Here is a 21,281-nt window from a genome sequence, read left to right on the forward strand (position 1 = left end):
ACAATTTTCAGAAACTGCAACTATGGCAAATTTGCCATTGAGCTCTGCTGCTTTCTCTAAGCCAGCATATTTTGAATTCCTTCTGAAGCCCTCTATGCTGGAAGATCATCTCAATCAGCCTGATCCTGGTAAGAGCAAATTTTATCTGCCTTATATGTATTAGTATATGATATATACTACCTATTTTATATAGCCTATATATATTTTATGATATGTTTTTATATCTCTGTTAAATGTTTGTTCTTTCCATGTACTAGGTAAGGCTATTAAGTATTAAACACTAAAAATTAGTGATGAATTAGTTTTTTCTGTAATCTGTTGCCTAGTAGGCCTAGTACCCTTAAAATTATAACAAACATATGAAAATAATTTACTAAATCTTTGTTCTTAAATTGTTTTAGGTACATAAACTGCTTGTCATGTTGAATGAATTTATCACCGTAACTAATGTCTCATTGATTTTTATAGACCCGAGCCCTATAGAACTGATGGCACAAATGGTATGCAACAGTCTTAAACGACCAGCCTCTGAGGTAAGTTGCTCATAGACATCATGTTTCTATTTTGCATAATTATTTAAGTTTATATTCTATGCCATCATTTGTCCAATGTTATAAGTATATTAGTCATTATTCTTTGCCTATTTTTGTTCTAGAATATCTTTTAAATTTTCATTTAAAAATATTTCTAGAAATTCATGCTTTATGTTTTATATTTATAGGTTTCAATTTTTTCTCACAGTAATTTCTATGTACTTAGATCCAAATGGGCCTGCTGGTGCTGAATAATGCTGTGGATGTAGGTAGTTGTTGCTTGAAGTTTTTAGGATATTGCTAAGTTGAGTAAAAATAAGTTTTTTCTTGCAGCAAACTATAGGCAACCACTCTGATGTTGAGCTCATGCAGCGTAAAGGTCACATGCTCATAGTCCTACCGTTACGCATCCTGGCCCATCTAAATTTTGATCTACAGCTTCTTTTGGACAAGTAAGTGTTTGCTATGTTGAACTTAAATTATCATGTTCTCAATGGTCCTCAATATTAAATTAGTATTCTGTGAAATGTAATATTGAAAGTCTTGAACTGTATCAATTGTGTTGATTTTATTAATCCTTATTTGTAGGTTCATGCACTGAAAAGTTTTTGAAGATATATGTACTCTTGAACCACATTCTAGGTGCATTTGAAATTTTGATACCGTTTTGATGTAGCATTATCTTTTTCACATTCAGAGTGCCATTGGAAATTTGTGATGCCCTCCTGAACTACTTGATGGTAGAATGCCTTGGTTCTGCTGCTGCTGAGCTCACTCCCTCTTCCTGCACTGTTGACGTTGCAACCTTCCTGCCACACCAGGTATGTTTTGCATGAATGCATCCCTTGTACAGGAAATTTAGTGAAATAAATTAGCAAATGCATTGCTTTTCAGACTTGTACAAGTATTGTGTAGGTACTTTAAGTACATAGAATCGGAATCAGTAATTGAAATTTATTAATTTTATACTTGTAAAAGAACAATGAAACATTGGCATAAGCAAAGGAAAATATTGGCTTGTGAATGTCTAATTTAAATCTCTCCAAGATGCTAGAAAAATGTTTAGATCACAGTTGTGGTTTTAACTTCTTTATCTCTCAACTCTTTATCTCTCATTGCCATAGTTGGAGAAAGATATTGTTTGGTGGATAAACAGTTTACTGATTCATAAATATTAAACACGATGCTGTCTTTTATGTAGCATTGTGAATTTTATGTAGCATTTTTTATGTCAGGTGCTGGCTGCAAGTGCATATTTCCGTTACGTTCTTGCTGCTGTGGTGGCCTCGCGCGTGCCTCGGCCTCCTCAACATCGTGTCAACACCTACACGTTGTAAGTCTTCATTTTCAGCATGTATGAAGTTGGTTTTGAGAATAAAATGAAAAAGCTCAAGCAGCTGGGGTCCCCAAGGACTGGTAATACGTGACCACAGTAGAATTGTATCAGTCTTCGAGTCAGTGAAACACGATCAGGGACACGCACATGTATTTCAGTAGGAGGTTGGCACAAGAAGAGACCGATTGACGCGCCGCGACCTCCTAAGACAACTACGTGTCGCGGTCACGTCAACGCGTAGCAAAGCGTTAGGCTTAAACCTCGGTACATCTCCTCCTCCTTAAAAGATGGAGCCCCACCCTTAACTAGTACATTAAAATAAAGTACGCGTAAACCCGAGCATTAAAAGGTTGCCCGATTTACTTGTTCACGTTTTTTTTTTTAATAGGAATATTTATTAAAATTTACATGTACCAATCATCATGAAAAAAATTAAGAAGTTCAAAAACCCAACCTGTCTACAGGTTTGACTACCCTACCGAACCGTGAGGTATAAAGCGGTTTTTCCGTCAATTTCTGTACTTGTGGTGGGACACCCAGCGGAGGGGCACAACCCTTGTCTTGCTGCCCCGCACAGGGCTCCTCACACAAGAAGAGACCGATTGACGCGCCGCGACCTCCTAAGACAACTACGTGTCGCGGTCACGTCAACGCGTAGCAAAGCGTTAGGCTTAAACCTCGGTACAAGAATTATGCTCTCCAAAGTTATTTACTTGCTGCCCTCAGACCACCAAGAGTCTTGGTTACACCCGCGCTCCCGTATCTGGCATCAACTCAACCATGTTGCCCGTCGTAAGGTGGAGATTAGTAAATTCTTCCTAACCCGCAGCCATCACAGCGCCGATTGCTTCGTCTGCGGCAGAGCACCTGGGAGCCTCGGAATTTCTGCCAAAATCCTGAAAAGCGACAAACCAGTTCTGTTTCAGCCTCTCCATGGCCTTCTCCGCCTTTGCTTGGAACAGGGTTACATCCCCTAGGACATAAGAGATGCGAATACTGTCACGCTGTACATGAATAAAGGTGACTGAAGTGACTTTAACAGTTACTGGGGAATCTTCCTCAGCGTTGTTGTCAAGGTATTCGCCTGGGTCGCTCTCTCTCGCTTGTAGCTCCTCGCCGCTCGCGCCAACCCCGAATCCCAATAAGGCTGGTCGATCGACGGCAGACATGATTTTCTCCTAGTTTCAGCTACGGAAGAAGTGCCATGAGCTGCAGATGCCTCTCCCTCTCCACTTCGCCTTTATTGACTTCACAAAGGTGTTCGAGCTCGGTAGTCGCAGCGGACTTTACCGTTTGTTGCAGAAGATTGGCTGCTTTCCGCTATGGCTTGCGGTGGTCAAGTCCTTCCACGAAAACATGCACAGCACGTTCTGCTTCAACGGTGTGATCTCAGAGGCTCTTCCAGTGAGCAGCGGAGTGAAGCAGGGCTGCGTGCTCGCGCCCTTGCTCTTTGGCATCTTCTCCATGCTTCTCCTTTACGTCTTCGCGGAATGTAACGAGGGCGTCTACAGACACACCAGTCACGACTGCAAGCTCTTCAACATAGCTCGTCTTCAGGCCAAGACCGGGGTCATCAGGGGGCCGTATTATCAAAACTTCGAAGTACGCAAAATCGACTTACGAGTGGCGTAAGTGCTGATATGATGACGTAACTCTAGCGGTGGTATTATCAAAACATTTGCGCGGGAAGCTACGTAACGTAACTGTACGCCTGCTCGGAGATGTCGCAAGTGGAGTTCCGCGCAAGTTTAGTGTCTGCTGTAGCAATAGGAAACTATTGATTTACTAGCAAGTAGCAACACGGTGAATTGTGATAGAATTTTGTCAATAATCCGACGTATAACATATGATCGGTGCTTTTGGGATAAAAATATGAATTGCCTTTTGTGCTATAATTTACAAGCAAATGTTGATATTCATATCTTAGAGTTTTCTGATCATTCACTTGAACAATATCTTAATGCCTTTTTATTCAAAATTATATTGAGGTTGACAAGCCAACCATTTTTCTAGTTCTCTGTAAACAAATTTATTTCTTTTTATGACAGTCGCAACTCCAACTCACGAAATTTTCTAAATTCTTTGTAATCTTCCAAAAATTCTTCTAATTTTGAATGGGAATAATGCATTTATTTGCCCTTATAGCATGAAATTTCGGTTAATGATCACAACAACAAGTGCCTTGCTATTTGGATAACGTCTCACTCATTTATCCAAATACACCCTAGTCAGGCACCGCAAATGCCGCTTACACCACACATCCTACTTTCACCCAAGCGCACTGCGCACTGGTCGAGAGGAGCTTACTGGAGCTATAGGAAGAGCAAATAAAAAGCCTCTGATTGGTCAGTTAGCCGGATGGTTTTGATAATACGCATTTAGCTAATTCTAGTGTATGAAAGTTTTGATAATGCCAAAATAAGGGTGTACTTACGTAACACGTAACTTTTTGTCGTAAGTACAAAAAGTTACGAAGTTTTGATAATCCGGCCCCAGGGACCTAATCCGCAAGATGCTTTTTTCCGACGATACGACCTTGGCATCACATACCGAGGATAGGACTCCAGCAGCATCACCTCCTTTGCACATGCTTGAAGGGAGTTTGGCCTGATTATAAGCGTGGGAAAGGCTAAGATCCTGGCCCATTGCGCTGGGGTTCCACCGAGCATTGTTCTGGATGGTTACATTCTGAAGGTCGCCCTACCTATCTCTGGTCTACTATCTCTGGTTACCTATCTCTGGTCTACTATCTCTGGTTACCTATCTCTGGTCTACTATCTTCAGTTCGCTGTTCATCGACCCTAAGATTAACAGCAGTATTGCCAGGTCCGCTACATTCTTAGCGGCCTGACGAATTCAATCCTTGGCGTGTTTAAAACAACTCGAGCCTCACAGTGAAGACCAAGCTCTGCGTCCTCGGCACTCCTCTGTACGGTTGCGAGACATTGACCATTTTCGCGAGGCGGAAGGAAACTCGACGGCTTCCACATAAGGTGTCTTCGACGCATATTGTAGATCAGGGGGTATCTGGCTGGAATTCCAGGATAGTGCATAAAGCTTGTCATTTTTGGGCGGATACACTTCTAGAATTCCAGCCTGGGCGTCAGGACAGAGTTCCCAATTCTGTGGTGCTAGAGCGATCAAATGTAATCAGCCTGCTATCAGTCTCTGGTGGCTAAGGCATGTCAGTAGGATGGTCGCTGACCACATCACCATGGACCTCCTCTAAGGCGAGCTAGTGGAAGGCTGACGAAAAACGGGACTTGCAATCGTGCCATATCGATCCCCACCTTATGGGAGATTCAAGCAGCTAAACGCCGAGGCTGGAGACTTGTTGTCGGGCAGGCCGTGTCCTGCGCGGAGGTCGAGCGCCGCGTTAGCGACTCTCAAAGGAAGTTCAGACGGAAATGGCAGTTTATACAATTGCAACAGCCGCCTGCCTTCACTGGTGATGGGTGTGGTTTGGACTGTTAATCCATGGTTGATCTGTATAGCCAGTTTCGGCGATGCAGGCAGAGTCGATAGCTGATCCATCGTGTTCCGAGTAGGACGGATGACGATGACAACGACAATGAAAAATAAATGTTTGGAATTTTTTCTTTTTAAAATTGCATTGGTAGAATTTTGACTAATTATAATTCTTTTGATTTGACTTTTTAACATCATTGTGCCCTTTTGTTGACAATAGGCATTCTCATTCGTTTGGGTTGCATGCATCAAGACACTTGGTTGGCAAGTTGTAGTTCAAGCCGAGTTTGGCTGGGGGGCCGGCATCTAAAGTTCGGCGAGCAGGTGCGCCTTTATCTGTTGGCAGAATCTTAATTACTCCTCCATACAATATAATTTTTGACAACAGCCAATTAAAACCATGAGTTTGTTCATTGCTCTTTCATTAACGGAAAATTTCCGGTAGTCGAATATAATGCGGCGGGACAGAATAAAACTGGTCTAATATTTTTGTTTTTTAATTTCAATCAAATAAAAGTGATTGTTTGAGTTTTGTTTGTATATGTTTTTACGAAAATTTGCTTTTTTTGTACCTATATAATATTTTTCAATTTTTGCCGGCCTACCAACCTGTTTACATCAAAACGTGTTTTAGTGTTTATGTTGTGTTTTGGACTCATTGCATAAAATAAAGGTACAAACGTATGAATGCAAAGAGCAAATATATGTGTTGTTTGCAGGCCCAGTGAAGGTGTGACTGAGTACAGAGAAGACCGCGAGGCTCTGCTCGCTGAACTCGCTAGTAAAGCGGACTTTGCCGCACGCATGCTTGACACTCTTGTTGTGGGGGCGACTCAAGTAAGATCACATATAAAAGCGCACTTCTTTCACTTATGAGTTAGCTATGAATTTTTTATATCTTACTGTATTTTATCATGGATTGTCATGTCTAGCGTGTGGCAAATTTGTTTAAATTTCTTTGGATCGGTGCATAATTTATATACTTACCAATGATATAATTCTTAGTTGATGTTGATGTGTTTTCATGTCATATGAATTTTTATAAGCAACTTTTACTATGCTACGGCCAAGAAGGTTTTTTTCAAATCAGTTCACAGTGAGCTAAATCTTAGGTATGTGCGCCGACTCCCTCAAGTTTCTCGCTGGTGGTGCCGGGGCCAGGAGCACCCAAGGGCTCCACACACAACTTCAGCGCCGTTACGGAGGTGCCTCTGCAACACTTCAAATGTCAGGTCCGTGAAGTCACACCTTAAACCACCTGTTATATGAACTAATTTAAAATGTTTCAACTACCAAATTCGTTATTTCACGCCTTCTTAAATGAACGGCACTTTGATGCAACCATTCAGGAATATTAACATTATGGTATCGGTACTTCTGTTCTTATAAATAGTCTCATTATTTTAAAGTTATCTCAGAAAATGGGTTGCATATGAAACTCAATTTGCAAGTGCGCCATGAAGATAATAGTTTTTAAAATAATAAATTTCGCACAATTATTTGGTCGATTAGGAAATATTTTTGTTTGCATGGTGCATGCGAAGTACTTGGTGCCTTTTTAGCATGGAGTATTGAAACCTGCTTGCAGGTCCACTACGACTTGGGTCTTTTCCACTTCGTGACGGAGCGCTACAACGACGCCTTCCACCACTTCACACAAGCCACTTCAATCTTCAGCAACCTACCAGCCAACCCTGGTGGGCTTCCGGGGCAACTGCTCTGTTACGGGTGTCTAATTTACTCTCAAATGGGCCTTATCAGTTTGACGTAAACATTTTAATTAAATGATCACAACATTTTATTTGATTATGATGATTTGATTTCGGAACAATAATATTAAATTGTATTTTATTTGTGTCTCTGTATAAATACAAGTTAGTGTATATATTTGTATACAACTATAACTAGATATTTCTCTAGTTTCCTTTCGAACACCCATAAGATGTACATAGTATTCTCATTCTCTATTTGCTGCTCTACTAAGACCAAACGAAGTAATGATAAATCTGCAAATTCAAACGAAGCGTTGATTTTATTTCTAAGCTGATATTTTTATGAAACTTGGTTTCTTTTTGTTTTATGCACAGTCGCCGTCAATTACCACTTTGTTTGTTAAAAAGTGCCTGCAATTGCAAAAACTCCCAGCCTACACCGTTTTCTCACGTCATTATTCAAATTAAATGCTTAAAAACTAAAGAAGCTTCTTGGTTTAAAGACGCATCCTCAAGTGTTACAAAGTTGCTTGTTGCATTTTTTCGCTTGTTAGTTCATGCAACTTCGATCACGAGCTTCATGTTATGAAATATATAATATTTCAATTAGCACAATAATGACCAGTAACACATATAATTAGTAAGAGAACAACTATAGGCTTAAATTTATGCAAAATGTTGTGAATGAACATATCTTGGTTAGTTAACTTAGTTTGGATCATAATATTGTGACACGCTCTTCTCACGTTGGCTGAAAACTAATCCTGATGTACTACAAAAATAATTGACGTTCAGCAGCGTGACCATTGCGTTGATGCCCCTTAGCAGAAATGAACAGAGCGCGGCCTTGCTTCTCGGTCTTAATGCCAAGCCCGCATACGAAAAAGATAAATAAAAACTCTTAATCGCTTGCTAGTGCTGTGCTCCATTAGGATCCTAGGCATTTATTCCTTGTTTGTGCCTATTTATCCCATCATGAACCAAAAGTGTAAGATGAACATGGTTGCTTTCTTGTGGCAGTTCATTGCCGCGTCGTGGCGTCAACCCTGGCAGCATACCAGAGCTGCTGTAGCGCCATCTGTGGACGCAGCACTCCTGTGCCTCAGCGCACGATGCTGGAGCGCTTCATGCACGCCACCACCGTCGCTCCGAACTATCAGGTCTCGCTCCTCGGCTATTAGCCTCCGTGCGAGCAACTTTAATTTTAAAGACTATAGTACATCAATGCGACGATCAAAAAATGAGTATCGCCATCGAATGACTTGGTATATTTATTTATATGTTACTTATTTATGTTTAAATTATTATAAAATCCTTATTTACTGAGTCGCTCCAAGTGAAAATCTTCAATGACTGTGTTAGTTTATGTTTTAGCCCCTGTTAGTTTATAAAGCTTAAAACATTAAGCCCTTGGAAATGAACTGTTAAACGGACTAGTTTCGAAATTATACCACTGCGTATACCAACCTGCCACTGATTAAACTCGTTCATGATTTACATCAATAGTGGGAAAATGTATAACAGGATGTCCTACTTCTTAGTAATGGTAACTTGATGGTGGCCATGACGTGCAGGGTCTGCTGGAGGTGCTGGGAGAAGACGATCTATGCCACGAGCTGCCGCGCTACCTGCGCCACAAACTGCAGGTGGATCTCATGGCGGCGCCTCCTCATACCACCACACAGGGGCTCTTCTTTCAGGTGCGTATTATGATCTATACATCCAACGGTCTTTGCAAAAAGCGTCGGTTTTTATATGAAAGATTTAAATTTGCCAGCGTAGGTTTGACATAATCTACTTTGCATATTATAGCAATTACACAATTATAAGGAGCACAGATCTTATCATATATTTCAGCTATTGAAGCTTCTGTATTTACAGTAATAGCATAGACGGCTAGGTTATCTTATTCCAGTAATTTATTTTTAAAATTTTCTCATGCCCCGGGATTTTCCAACCTGCGATCGTAATTTGAAGAAACGCTCGCATTGGTCTTCTATGAAACGATGTCAGTTGTGTTCAGACATTCGTAATTTTCAAAGTAATCGATCTTATTCTTCGAAGCTATAGAGCACAAGTCTGATCAAAATGCCGTCACGTGATATATATATATATATATATACATGAGGTTTGTTCCTACAAAAGTTATGCTCCTGACTTCATGTCTCGTGCTGACAGGTGTGCTGCCACAACGTTGTGCGAAGTGTGCTGGAGGGCAGAGTGTGGGAGCCCAGCTTCCCTGGGCATCTCGTCACGGCTGGAAAACAAGGCGCTCTCTACCTCCTACAGGTGACGCTCAACACATAAAATTAACATGCATTCATCGCCTTCTTTTCACTTGAACTATGTCAATCATTTATGCATAGGAAATCGAGCCCACTGAATTCGTCTTATATATTCATATCATCATATATTCGTCTTATCAATTGCTTTGCCTAAGGGCAGAATCATTGCAATAATTTATTGCCAGTCTCGTTGGCGTATTCATTTTAACATGATTTAGACTCACTGGGACTATTTCTTGACGAATTCCTGTTTTGTAACCCTAGCACATGTAATGTTATCACGAAATATTCTACTCCGTCAGTTGCTATCAGCAAAACTCTCCCAGCTGGGGTCTCAGCAGCGGGCGTGGGTGCACGAGTTTCTGGTCACCCTGAACCTGCAGGAAGGCGTGAGTGGGGCTCTCGTGCCGCCCTTGATGGCCACCGCGCCTCTCGCAAGCCTCTTCAGCCACCAGCAGATGCTCGACATGTGGCAGGGCGTCGAGGAAGAAAATCAGGCTAAAATTATGAGGCAGGCCATGGATGTCAACTACGGCGGTGAGTGGAGACTGTGAGGCAGGCCATTTAGGATAATTTAGTTGAAGAGTTTAGACCATGGCACCCCACAATTTCAAGATCCTGCTGACACTAAGTTAATATTGCAATCTTCTAATAATAAAAATAAGAAAGTTTTTTTTAAGGTTCTCATGCAAATTTATTGTTATTATTTGATTTCTGATGGATACTTTTTCAAAGACAAATCCTTGATTTCTGTTTATTTATAGGATCTGACCTCGTCTCATGTCGCGCAGCACAACATTCAACCATAACCTCAAGCCTCTTTCTAATCCTAAGTAACTGTACACATTCTCGCATGTCAAAGAATTTATGTGCCCCCGTAACTTGCGACGTTGTGTTACAGTGGAGGGCGGCGATGACGCTAGTTTGGTGTGGGAGGTGATTCATTCCCACGAGCCCGTGGCGCTGCGTCGTGCCGTCACGCGCTACACGGCCGCCCTGCAGCAGCAGCAGGCGCCGTACACCGACATTCTTGATCTCAATGACAAGGTCAGATTTGTTGTAGACATGCTTGTTTTCACGAGGGTAAGTGGATTACTTACGTGATTATGGCATGTGAACAACAAAACCTGCACACATATAATGTTTTGAACTCTTCGAGCTTATTTTTTGGAGAACATTATAGTTCTTCGCTAATTCTAATTCTTCACTAGGTATCTTTACAGAAGCAGTGATCAATTATTTTACTTTACCTAGTTAATTTAATCATTGTATTGCTTAGGAATTAAACTTTGTGTGTGTTATTGGTATTTCCCGTGCATCAATTATATAAATATCTCTTTTTATTTTCTATATTATATGATAATTATTTGTAATTAAAGAAATTACTTTTACTTAATGCTTTACTTAAGTCCAGAGCAGCATTGTTCGATTCATTCGCATGATGGTTTAATGCTCGTTGTTTACAGTGGGATATTCCAGTGCCCATTCGCAAGACTCTAAGCAAGATCCCGTCCACGCTACATCGCTTCCTCATCTCCGTTTTTGTTGCCAAGAGTCAAGAGCTGCTTCAGTCTAAGGTGACGTCAAACTATCGTACATCAATTCTGCACGCTAATGTATAATGGAGCTTTACAAATTATATAGGAAACGGGATTTCATTTTCGTTAATGCGAACTATAATTATTTTATTCTATCTTAACTAGTACATATAAAACTGACTATGATGTTGGATACCGCGCTAATAATACTATCTGAAACATTCAATTAATATTTTGTTGATTTTACTGGCAATCTCTAATGCACTATTAGAACTGAAGATAACAATCATTGCACCTTTACGTACTCGTATCTTCCAAATTTATTTAATTGCTATTTGTGGGCCAAAATCGCGACAACGACGAAGTTTATGCTTATTCTGCATTTGTTCTGCCTTCTGAAAGTTACTCATCAGCTACATTGGTCAAGTAGTACGTTCCTTATGTGCGTAATGTTGAATTGTGAACTACTGCCCCAGTTCAAGGATGTTCGTTGTGTAGACGGCTCGTTAACGTCTCATGGTGTTCCTCCAGAGCTGGGTGGAGTCGTGCGACTTGCTTGACGCGGCACTGAAGGCGTGCGGTGAGGTGGCTGAAGGTGAGCGCGGTGACGGCCCCAGACTTTACAAGCTCCTCACTTGGCTCAAACTCAGCCACAACATCGACAAGTGGATCTCAGCCTTACCTCACACCGACGGTCAGTGTAGCATCATGCATCGTTTTTGACGAGTGTATTCAGAAGATATACCTGATATTGTCTGGCATGTTTGCTGTATCTGGAATTAAGAGTATGCAATGTTTTCATGGAATGCTTCTTATTTTTGGTGACCTGGCATCATGTAAATGCGGTACACTTAATAATTCAGGTTTTGATTATATGATGAACTTTGAACTTTTGAAGTAGTTGTGAGCAACGGTTTTTTTTTTACTTCTGATGCGTATTTTTAGTCTGTGTTTGTATTGCTTTCTGCTTTAGGTATGAATGATTTACTGTAACAAAATTTAGGCGATTCAATGATACTGCAAATTTAAACTAATTTTTTACGGTTTTATTTACAAAAGAGGGTGGGAGCGGCCTGGCCAGCGAGGCAAAGTTGTGCCTCATGTCGCTTAATGGCAGGGAAGACGCTGTGCCGTGGACCGCCATAATCAGCAGGTAACTTGGAACCTGGAGGTCACACGATCGATGGTAATACCGTATCTCTGGAATATATTCTCTTGAATTATAAAAATCTTGCTGAACCTGGATGAATTATAAGTGCAGCGATGTTGTCTAGGTTCAATAAAGCTTTAATTTCTCTTTCAAACGCACTAATATCACCGATTCTCAAACTCTTGCTTGTCCAGATGATGTCGATTAAATCTATGTCTACCGAGCTCCAATAGACATTGGCTTAAGGCAGAATCAAGAAAATAAGATGATAAATCTATCTATTATGAGTTGAATTGAAATAACTAATAATTATCACTCGTGAGCAGATGCGTCATGTGCCTGGTTAACGTGCGTGACTGGGGTGGCGTAGCGAGCGTTGTGGCCGGTCTTCAGCTACCGCCGCCTTACCTGCCCGCCATGGCGGTCCTGCGACCGTTGCTTGCTGCCGCCCACATCCTCGACACCGGACCTCCTTATCACTTGGAGCCTCATTTCGCTCACTTGTGGGACTCCGTGGTCAACATCCTGGACTGTTCCTGCTCTCACAGGAAGTCGTCAAGCAGCAAGTCCGGGGAGCGGCAGTTACCGGAGGTTTTGCCGCTCGCCGACTTCTTGGAGCTCGTGTACAGTCTTAAGGAACCCACATGTCTGAGTCTTTTATGCTCGCTCCTAGGCGCCCTTCATAATAAACTTCTAGGAGACCCATCGGCCGAAGTTCATGCTCAACACAGTCAGCTTTGGCTTGGTCTTACGCCGTGCAAAGACACGGCTTCCAGAGAAGAATATCCCAAATACGTCAGAGAGACGCTAGAGGCTGTCGTAACTCATGCAATTAAATTCTTCCCCGGTGCTGACCACGTGAGTGGTCACTTGTGGTTTATGTAACAAATTATGAGTTTGTAATGTATGCCTTTATTCTGTAAGTCTTCAATGTGATTTACATAAGCTTCATTTTTACATTCTATCAACATGTTTTTTATTGCGGAAGAGATTAGGGATAATTTTTTGAAAATGTACTTTTTTTTACCAAGTATTCAATCAAAGAAGTTTTTTACCTGGATAACGACCTTTTAATTGGAAGACAGCGTTTTCTGCATTAGTTGTCTTAAATACACGTTTCCATATTTGTACAGGTAAGCGAATCTACCGCTACGTCTTGGCACGTGACTGCCGCCGACCTGAGTTACAACAGCGAGGAGCATCACCGAGCTTTGTGTCTGTACCTCACGGCCGTGTTCGTGGCGACCAACTTCTTGAGAAGTGATCCTGGCGACGACCTCACCGTGCACCTGGTGGGCGACCGCGCTATCAGGAGGATGGTGCGCTGCTGCATGACTCTCGGCTGCTATACGCAGGTATGTCAACACGGCATCTAATTTGGCTTCATACCATTAAATGCTACACAATTCTTGAAGTAAAAATTCTTCAAACTGTAATGCCATGAAAATAGTGGCATGAATATCATGCAATTTGTGACACAGTAAAGGAATTACTGTGTTGAAGACCACTCTTGTTTCGGTGAGTGGCAATAAAAGAAGCTTTATGTCGTGCAGGCTGGTCTGCTGTGTCAGTTTGTGGAACCCTTGGACTACAGCACGGCGCTGTGCTGCCTCCAGGACCGCAGCGGCGTCGACGCAATGGACGCGTACTACCACTGCCTCTGGGATGTCACGCTCATCGAGTTTATCATCAATGCTCATCAAAAGAAAGGCGAAATCCAGCGAAGAGACGCTGTTGTGAGTATATGTCTTCAAGTGGGATGCGCAGTTTTAGATAATACACGAGAAGTGGTAAAGACAATTTGAACTTGATGTTTTGTGCTAGGAGCACAGAAGTGAAATTTCCTACCATAAAGACAATTGGAACTAGCTCGTATGCATGGATTAAGATAGTTTGATCGCATTATTCGCAAATTAATCAGGAATTTAAAGGGCAAGAATATGCAAAAAATTCGATATATTTCCACTAACAAAGTTTTCAATGTAAATATGATAAATAATCTCGTAATTTGGTGGTTGGAACTTCACTTTCTGTTGTTCCGACGTCAGGTGTATTGAAGTTGATATTTGAAGTTAAGAATCAATTGAGTGGCTGTGCTTGCGCACAATTTTTAATTCAGCATCGTTTTCAGTTGAAAGTGATCGGGCAGCTTGAAATCAACAGCAACAACAACGAAGAAATTCAACGCGAGGCGGCCAAGGTTCGCAAACATCGCCTATTGCGCGCCCTCGCCAAGCAGTATCTCAGCTGAGTTGATATTACACTTGGGGTCTCGTTTGGTTCTCGTCCTCAGCCGTTAACCTGATTTTAATTTATATTCGGGGCTATATTGCAAAATTCAAATGTATGTTGGACTATCGTGTAAGTAGGTTCCAACCACGACTGACTACGCAATCTTCTCGATCTCATTTCGCTCTCAATTAATTTTTAAACTTTGAACACGGTCAACCATGTTCGCGCAACGATCTGAATTCATGTATGTTGTGCGCTTTGGTTAGCAAAATTTGCAATCAAGATGTTGTGCCATTTGAGTCTCGCAGCTTATTTCCTCGGATTTCCCGACTCGTAATCGTTTTCTATATTAGACACCACAAAATTTACGTACATGGAAAACGTTATGAATATTCGCTTCCTATAGAATGTCGGCAAGCATCCGCTCGATATTGAACTTGTACATCGATTACGCAGTTGAGTCTTGAAGGTATTCGTGGAGACCATGCGGGATTTTTTTTTGTTTATACATGAATCCAATATTACGTATTGTTTGTGCTGCTCAATCGAGCAAGGTTGGAACATAGTTGCAGGATGAAGATTTGCGAGTATTAAGCAATGTGTAATTCTGAAAATATATTTTATGTACTAACGAGTTGTATAGCTAACTCCCATCGTATGTAATGATAAGCGATGTTCCAATTGTAGAAAGCCATGATGATTAGATCTTTAAGCGAGCTGGAACTAGCTCGCATAGAACATGGAAAAATCGCCCCCTAGCGGCCGCTCACCGAGTATAGTAGGAGTTGAATACAAAATCAAAATTTGTCATTGAATCGATGTTGGCGATACCGAACACTGATTAAAATAACATTCATGGGCTACTGATGCACATAGGTATATCACGCTGTGCTTGAAAGGTAACTATGCATACGTAGGAAATGCAACGAACCATAACTTGTTTCACCGAATGTATTTTTGTGCGCGGCACAATAACTCTCAACTCCTGCCAACCCGTTACAACCATGAGTTAGCTAACGGAGTATTGCCGTCACCTACTCTTACTTTACATCTGTACCGGTAATTAATAATGCCAAGGAATAATCGTTGTGTAATTTGCGAAAGTAATTGGCCACGATTTAGCAGGATCTTAAGATCAATTTTTGAAGCACATTGGTAGCATTTAACACTTATATTCTATGAAAGATGGCTACAAAATCTATACTCACTACTTAGACTAGACCTTGACGAAAACCATTTGTCTACTTAAGATAACTCTGGTTTCCTGACCTGTCGATGCGAAGGTCTTTAAACATAGGTAATGCTTCAATCCGTAGACAATGGTTTAACTGAAACGAATATAGGAATGCATGTAATGTTGAGACATAAGTGACCGAAACAAAGCCTTCGTGTAAGGTTTGCATTATTCATATATTGACTTCAACATTCACTTAGGCTCTAATTTCGCCTCGGCAACGAGTCTCGACAGCGAATAGACTAGAAAAGCTAGGCGTTACACCGTAGACATTTCAACGTACACGGTTCTAGCCAGCTTCATTATTCGTCTCGGATGCAGAGTCAATTTTAATTCTAGTAGCGTCGTACTTGGGTATACGCGTCGTCACACTCGGTGTTCGGCCACGGGTATAGGAAGGGGCGAGATGGAGTCCGGGTCTGGTGGACGCGAGCCATTGCGCCTTCCTCCTCGTCACCAGCTGCGACGTCTCTCGAGGTCCTACTGAAGCAATTGGTCAGACGGCGAGCGGTGTCCTGTGATAAGGTTGGTGCCTGTAACTGGAGTAGTCGCGGTAGGCTCCGGCTGCCGCTACTATTATGATCTTTACAGCTGGATGCTGACAAATTCCAATCAGATGCCGTGCTGCTATGATGTCTTGTTCTGCTAGGTAGTGGCACGCATGAACTAAAATGTCTTCTAGATATTGGGCTGCTGTTAGGAGCTCGGGAACGGTGCGAATCTCTATTGTTATTTCCAAACTTCTTGCGTAAACTCGACTTTGTTTGCTTGTAATCATCACTTTTACTGCTGCATCTGCCACCACTTGCCCTAGCACCACAAGCCTGAGCTGCTCGGCTCAGCATGGACGAGGATCCACTGCCGCTGTATCCTTTCGCTATGAGGAGAGAATCACGAACAGCCGATGACCGGATGAAGTGTGACAACTCGTTGGAGTCTCTGGAGACGTCCAGCGAATTCTCCATCATAATCATCTGCTCTTTGTCCCAGCTTGAACCGCTAGGGCTGGTCGAACAGTGGGGGGCTATGAACGCGTCTTCATACCTGGCGACACGAGATGAGAGTTGCGAGAAACGTACTATACATGTCATCCTATCCGTCTTCTAGAAGATAAACAAATAAATTACGTTTTTCTGCGCACTTTATGTAGTTCAAGTAACAGTCATATAGTTTAAATTTTGCGTTTGGTAACAGACTGTTGAACTAAGAAGCAGAATCGCTCCATATTTAGCTTTTTAAACCTCATCATGATTCATGATGAATAATTATAATCTCAGTGATATCGATGATTGTTCTATTTACATACATAGCTCGAAGCTCGTATCTAATACCAATAAATAAAAATATACAGCTACTTTTTAAACAAAACTCGCATAACTGTATAATATTAGATATTGCTTCCTGCACTTGCGAAGAATCGGCAATATAAGGATGATAATAGAGCTCACTGACCGAGGAGGTTTTTCTGGGATGACAGAGCTGTAGTCGGGAGGTTGGTCGTCCAGTCCCAGCACCGTGTCGTAGCTCGGCGGCTTGTCGGAACTGCTCGACACCGCAGGGTGATTCAACTGAAATACATTTATGCGTCACAGTTATGTGGGGAATTAGATTTACAAGAAATAAATAAAGAAAACCTTATGAGCCTTGGGAAATCTAGAGAAGAAATAATGAACGATGATTAAAAGTAAGCGATGCTACAAACAGTGGAAGATAGGAATAGTAATAGCGGTTTCAGCTTTCATTTGGCCGTACGCCTGTCACTGATTCTTAACATCGCACAACTTTCACAGCTTGTTGCGGGTCTTTAACACGCAACTCGCCGCTGCAATTTTGCTTTGCACGCCCGGCCTCCTTGCCGATTCTGACCAGAAACTGGCGCACAGACTTGGCCACCCTAACTATTATAGATAAACTATCTACTACTCATCTTTGTGTTAAAATTTTCTGAAGTGGTACACTAAATGATTCTAAAACATAATTATCTACATATTAAGATATCGATAAAAATGTTTGAGAACTCAAAATTCGTGGAATCGTATAACCAAAATTATTATTGCTCTCCATCAATGGAGATGCTGCAACGAAATGCAGTCGTCACTTTTTCAAGCGAATAAAGTGGATATTACTTGACCGTTTCACACGTGACGATACGTATGGAGCGCGTAAAAAATTACACCTAACCTAACTAATTAATCAAATAACTCGACCGGCAAAAATGAGTAGCTATTGAAATCATTAAAATCGTAAACAAGTTAGTTTAGTGGCCAAATGTTTACTAGCGCTTCAGCTATTTAGCTATCTCGCACCGAAAGTCAAGATGAACATCACCATAGAGAAACAAATCATTTTCTTTACGCATAGATACGATTTTTAATGTAATGACAATTTACACCGCGGAACAATATGCCAATATGCACAAATGTCAAACTCAGTGGATTTAGTAGTATAATGGATTGATACGTAAGTTGCACCACCAGTTACTGCAAGTGATCCAAACAAAATCATGACGCACAAGTTACTTTAACTACAGAGGTTACTGCAAATAAACTCACGTTGGGTAACATATGCGACGTCACAAGGAAGAGCACAGGCGACTGTTGGTCCACGGCGCTGGCCGGCACTATCTTGCGCTCCTTGATGGTCATCCATGCCAGCCACCTGCAGTGGGTAAAGCTGATGAGAAACACAGCTAAGGAACCAACTCGGTGAAAAACATTCTTGTTCATTTGAAATTAATCAATGGGATATTTACATGAAATGCCTATAATTATAAAGCATCGTATCTAATCCGTTCAGATGCGTTATATTCTTACAAGTAAATGTGTTGCACGTAAAAAATATGTATTCAACAGTAATTCAGTCATTAATGAATATTGTAGTTGTTTACTGTTATTTTTTTTTATTAAATAATTGTACAAAAATTCTTAGCTCAGATGCATTATTGATTGAGCATACTTGAAATATACTCTACACTACACAGAAAATTTTAGTTTCTGCAACTTTTGTTGCAAATTTTTTTTCTGAAATATAATTTTTTTTTGCAAACTAAAGACGAATCAAGCTTGATAGCATCGTATTTGAAAAAAGATTTCCGAACAACATCCAGTTTCCACTATGAATTAAGCATCTAAATAGTATGAATTTCTTACACTAAAGCGACGACGATGAACAGCATTCCGATGTAAATGCACTGCGTGATGTTGCTGAGCATCATCGTCAGGCCGATGATAATGATGCCCGCTGCTATGGTGCGGTTAGTGCGCCTCTGCCAGACCGCTGATGACGTTGTTCTCGGTTGCATCTTGTCTTTCAGTGAATTCCGTTCAAGATCCGTCCGATCAAACACTCCGTACAAAGATTCCGCACAGGATCCGCCCGATCACTCAAGTCACTCGCCCGATCAACACTCAAGTGTTTTAGTAGAGTAGCTTTGCTTCAAGCCAAAAACAACTCACTTCTATGTTCATCACAGAGTGGAAAAATACAAATTATTTTCACAGTCCCAAAAAGTTATTAAATGATAATTTTTCAACACAAATAGGGCTGTAACACAGCAGCAACCACGTGTGGTCAACGCTGAATGGCTGCCTGCGACTCGCAGCACGCACGTCTTGCCAAGTCAGAGGCTACTCTAATAATGACTATACCCGGACCTCCAGCTGCAGACCAACGTGTAGTCTCCCGCCGAGTTGAATAAAGAGCAGGTAGAATGTACGACGCTAACTATTTTTAGAGAAACTGTACTGGACCGGTCGCATTTACTTGACAAGCTGTTCAAACTGAGAAAAGCGACCAATATCTCAAACAATGTTTAGGCCAATACACAGATTTCGTAATTTGTGATAATTTTTTAGACTGCTTAGCAGTTATCTTCAACAACTGTCGTACTGCGTAGCTTTGGTGCAGTTTGTAATTCGAATGTTTATTAATGGCAACAATAAATAAGATTGTGTCGTTGCTGCATGAAGCGTTACAACTTGCAGCTGTGTCATGTCAGCTCAGCTGATCACTCAGCAAGCTAAGCAAACGCTTGCACCTGCGAACAATCTGACCCACGACGAGGACGTTTTTTCTTGCCTGATCTTTGTGAAGTTAAATTGGAGAAGCGGCGCAAGCTTCTCTTGTTGCAGAAAAATGAGATGGGATGCCACCCCGTCTTTCAATTTCCTGTCGGAAGAAAAAAAATAATTACATTACAATTTAAAAATCAATTAAAAATCGGTTACATTTCATACTGAAATACTGTGGACATCAACTATATCCTCGAACTATACTGTATATGATTACAAAGAAAGGATCAGTATCACCCTAAAATACTCAGCTACCAAGTATTTCCAGTGACGTCGTTTGCACAGCACATGAGGGAGAAAATTTCAAATAAAGCAAAGGCGAGAAAGAAGAACAAAGACAGGAAGACTTGTAGGCAAATAAGGCAACGACGCCACGCATGACGTGCAAACACCGGCGGGCAGCAGCTGCGTTTCCGCCTTGCGTCTCGGAGTGGACGGAGACCGCCGGGACGAGGTTCTCAACTCCAGGGTTGCCAAGGTGAGAAGGAAGCTGGTAAGTCTTATACGGAATTTCCGGCACTAATTCAAATCTAACAATGTCTCTCCACTAATTTTACTCAAATTCACAGAGGAAATGCTCATAAAGTTACATAACGAATAAGACAAGTTGCAGAACAGGATTATTAACTAGCATCATATTTTGTTATTTATGGTGGACCAACAAAATATTACTCTCTACTTTCAAGAAAAATTACATAAATGTTTTTTCGGTTGGCATAGATCGACTCTGTAGCTGGATAACTTCGTCAAACATGAACTTTCGTTCATTAATGCAACGAGTCCCACGCAACCAAAAGTTGAGTCATAAGGATGGTCAACTTAGCCGGGGCCGCTGAGGGAAGGATGGGTGCAGCACTTCCGGCGACGTTTTTTCTCATTGCTAGCATCTGCCCAGGGCCGGGGCTTTGAGTAAAGGTACAATAGGGTGCATGATCAAATGACAATAATAGTTAGTTTCATCTTTCGTACTGCAAATTGGCACCAAACAACAATAAGAACACCAATTATCAAAATGGATTTAAACTTTTCTTTTAGATAGAAAAATGTCATTGATTGTAGTATTAGTCCCATAAAACGCGTAAAGGAGTTCTATAAACTGTCTTTATTCAATTTAGTTCCTGGTTATTCTTCCGTAATTTCTTGCATGAATTGCTATGTCCAATGCATTACGAAGGCAGTATCAATGATACGCGCTTTGTTCGCGCGGTAACAACCAGACGCCCACAGGTCCGCTTCACTGCAGGCCCAACAGCTGCCGTGCTGTTAAACCACATGTTGTTCCACTAAATATTGATCCTATCTCTCCCTTTGTGAACAACTATTAAACATTCATCAGTATGAATAAAATACATCGTTATCATTTAGACACCTTTGGACCCGTGTCGTTCTCATTATGTGCGCCATAACCCAATGCGATTACGGAGTAAAACGTCACGAATGAATTTTTCAAACGTAAGATAAAAACCATTGCATTTTCATCCCTGCGGATTTTATAGGAATATTATAATGATGAAAATTATTAATACATTTATTAAGTAAAAGTAAAACACACAAGGTAAGTAATCCCATATTGGTCGAGAACAAGCAGCGAAAGGTATTACTGAGAAAGGCCATGCACGGATGGCAAATAATAATCTTGCCAAGACTAGCATTAGTTCAAATGAACGATGTTATAATAAAAGCACAGTAGGCGTGCTCTGATAAAAAAGCGTGCCGAGCAGCA

The 21,281-nt window shown here is 41.3% G+C and overlaps 2 protein-coding genes across 3 annotated transcripts in view; one reads left to right on the forward strand and one right to left on the reverse strand.

Moving 5' to 3' along the window:
* LOC108676616 (integrator complex subunit 8) lies at positions 1 to 14,885 on the forward strand. The gene is made up of 20 exons (XM_018164727.2): positions 1 to 128; positions 469 to 533; positions 867 to 985; positions 1,231 to 1,354; positions 1,769 to 1,866; positions 6,057 to 6,174; positions 6,450 to 6,569; positions 6,926 to 7,034; positions 8,070 to 8,209; positions 8,624 to 8,749; positions 9,228 to 9,338; positions 9,637 to 9,871; positions 10,236 to 10,381; positions 10,801 to 10,911; positions 11,404 to 11,566; positions 11,932 to 12,025; positions 12,349 to 12,880; positions 13,156 to 13,377; positions 13,576 to 13,758; positions 14,154 to 14,885. The coding sequence occupies exons 1-20, from the start codon at positions 23 to 25 to the stop codon at positions 14,271 to 14,273; spliced, it is 3,042 nt and encodes a 1,013-aa protein (XP_018020216.1). The 5' UTR covers positions 1 to 22; the 3' UTR covers positions 14,274 to 14,885.
* A 305-nt stretch (positions 14,886 to 15,190) lies between these two features.
* Positions 15,191 to 21,281, reverse strand: part of LOC108676617 — a 28,823-nt gene continuing 22,732 nt past the window's right edge. For both annotated transcript variants that reach the window (XM_018164728.2, XM_018164729.2), the window contains exons 2-5: positions 18,638 to 19,655; positions 18,041 to 18,146; positions 16,941 to 17,056; positions 15,191 to 16,532 (exon numbers count right to left, since the gene is read on the reverse strand). In XM_018164728.2, the coding sequence (XP_018020217.1) occupies positions 15,824 to 16,532; positions 16,941 to 17,056; positions 18,041 to 18,146; positions 18,638 to 18,789 (1,083 nt within the window). In that variant the 5' untranslated portion in view covers positions 18,790 to 19,655 and the 3' untranslated portion in view covers positions 15,191 to 15,823. The remainder of the gene's footprint in view (positions 16,533 to 16,940; positions 17,057 to 18,040; positions 18,147 to 18,637; positions 19,656 to 21,281) is intronic.

The sequence above is a fragment of the Hyalella azteca genome, unplaced genomic scaffold, assembly GCF_000764305.2.
Source record: "Hyalella azteca isolate HAZT.00-mixed unplaced genomic scaffold, Hazt_2.0.2 contig8570, whole genome shotgun sequence".
NCBI classification, from domain to species: domain Eukaryota; kingdom Metazoa; phylum Arthropoda; class Malacostraca; order Amphipoda; family Hyalellidae; genus Hyalella; species Hyalella azteca.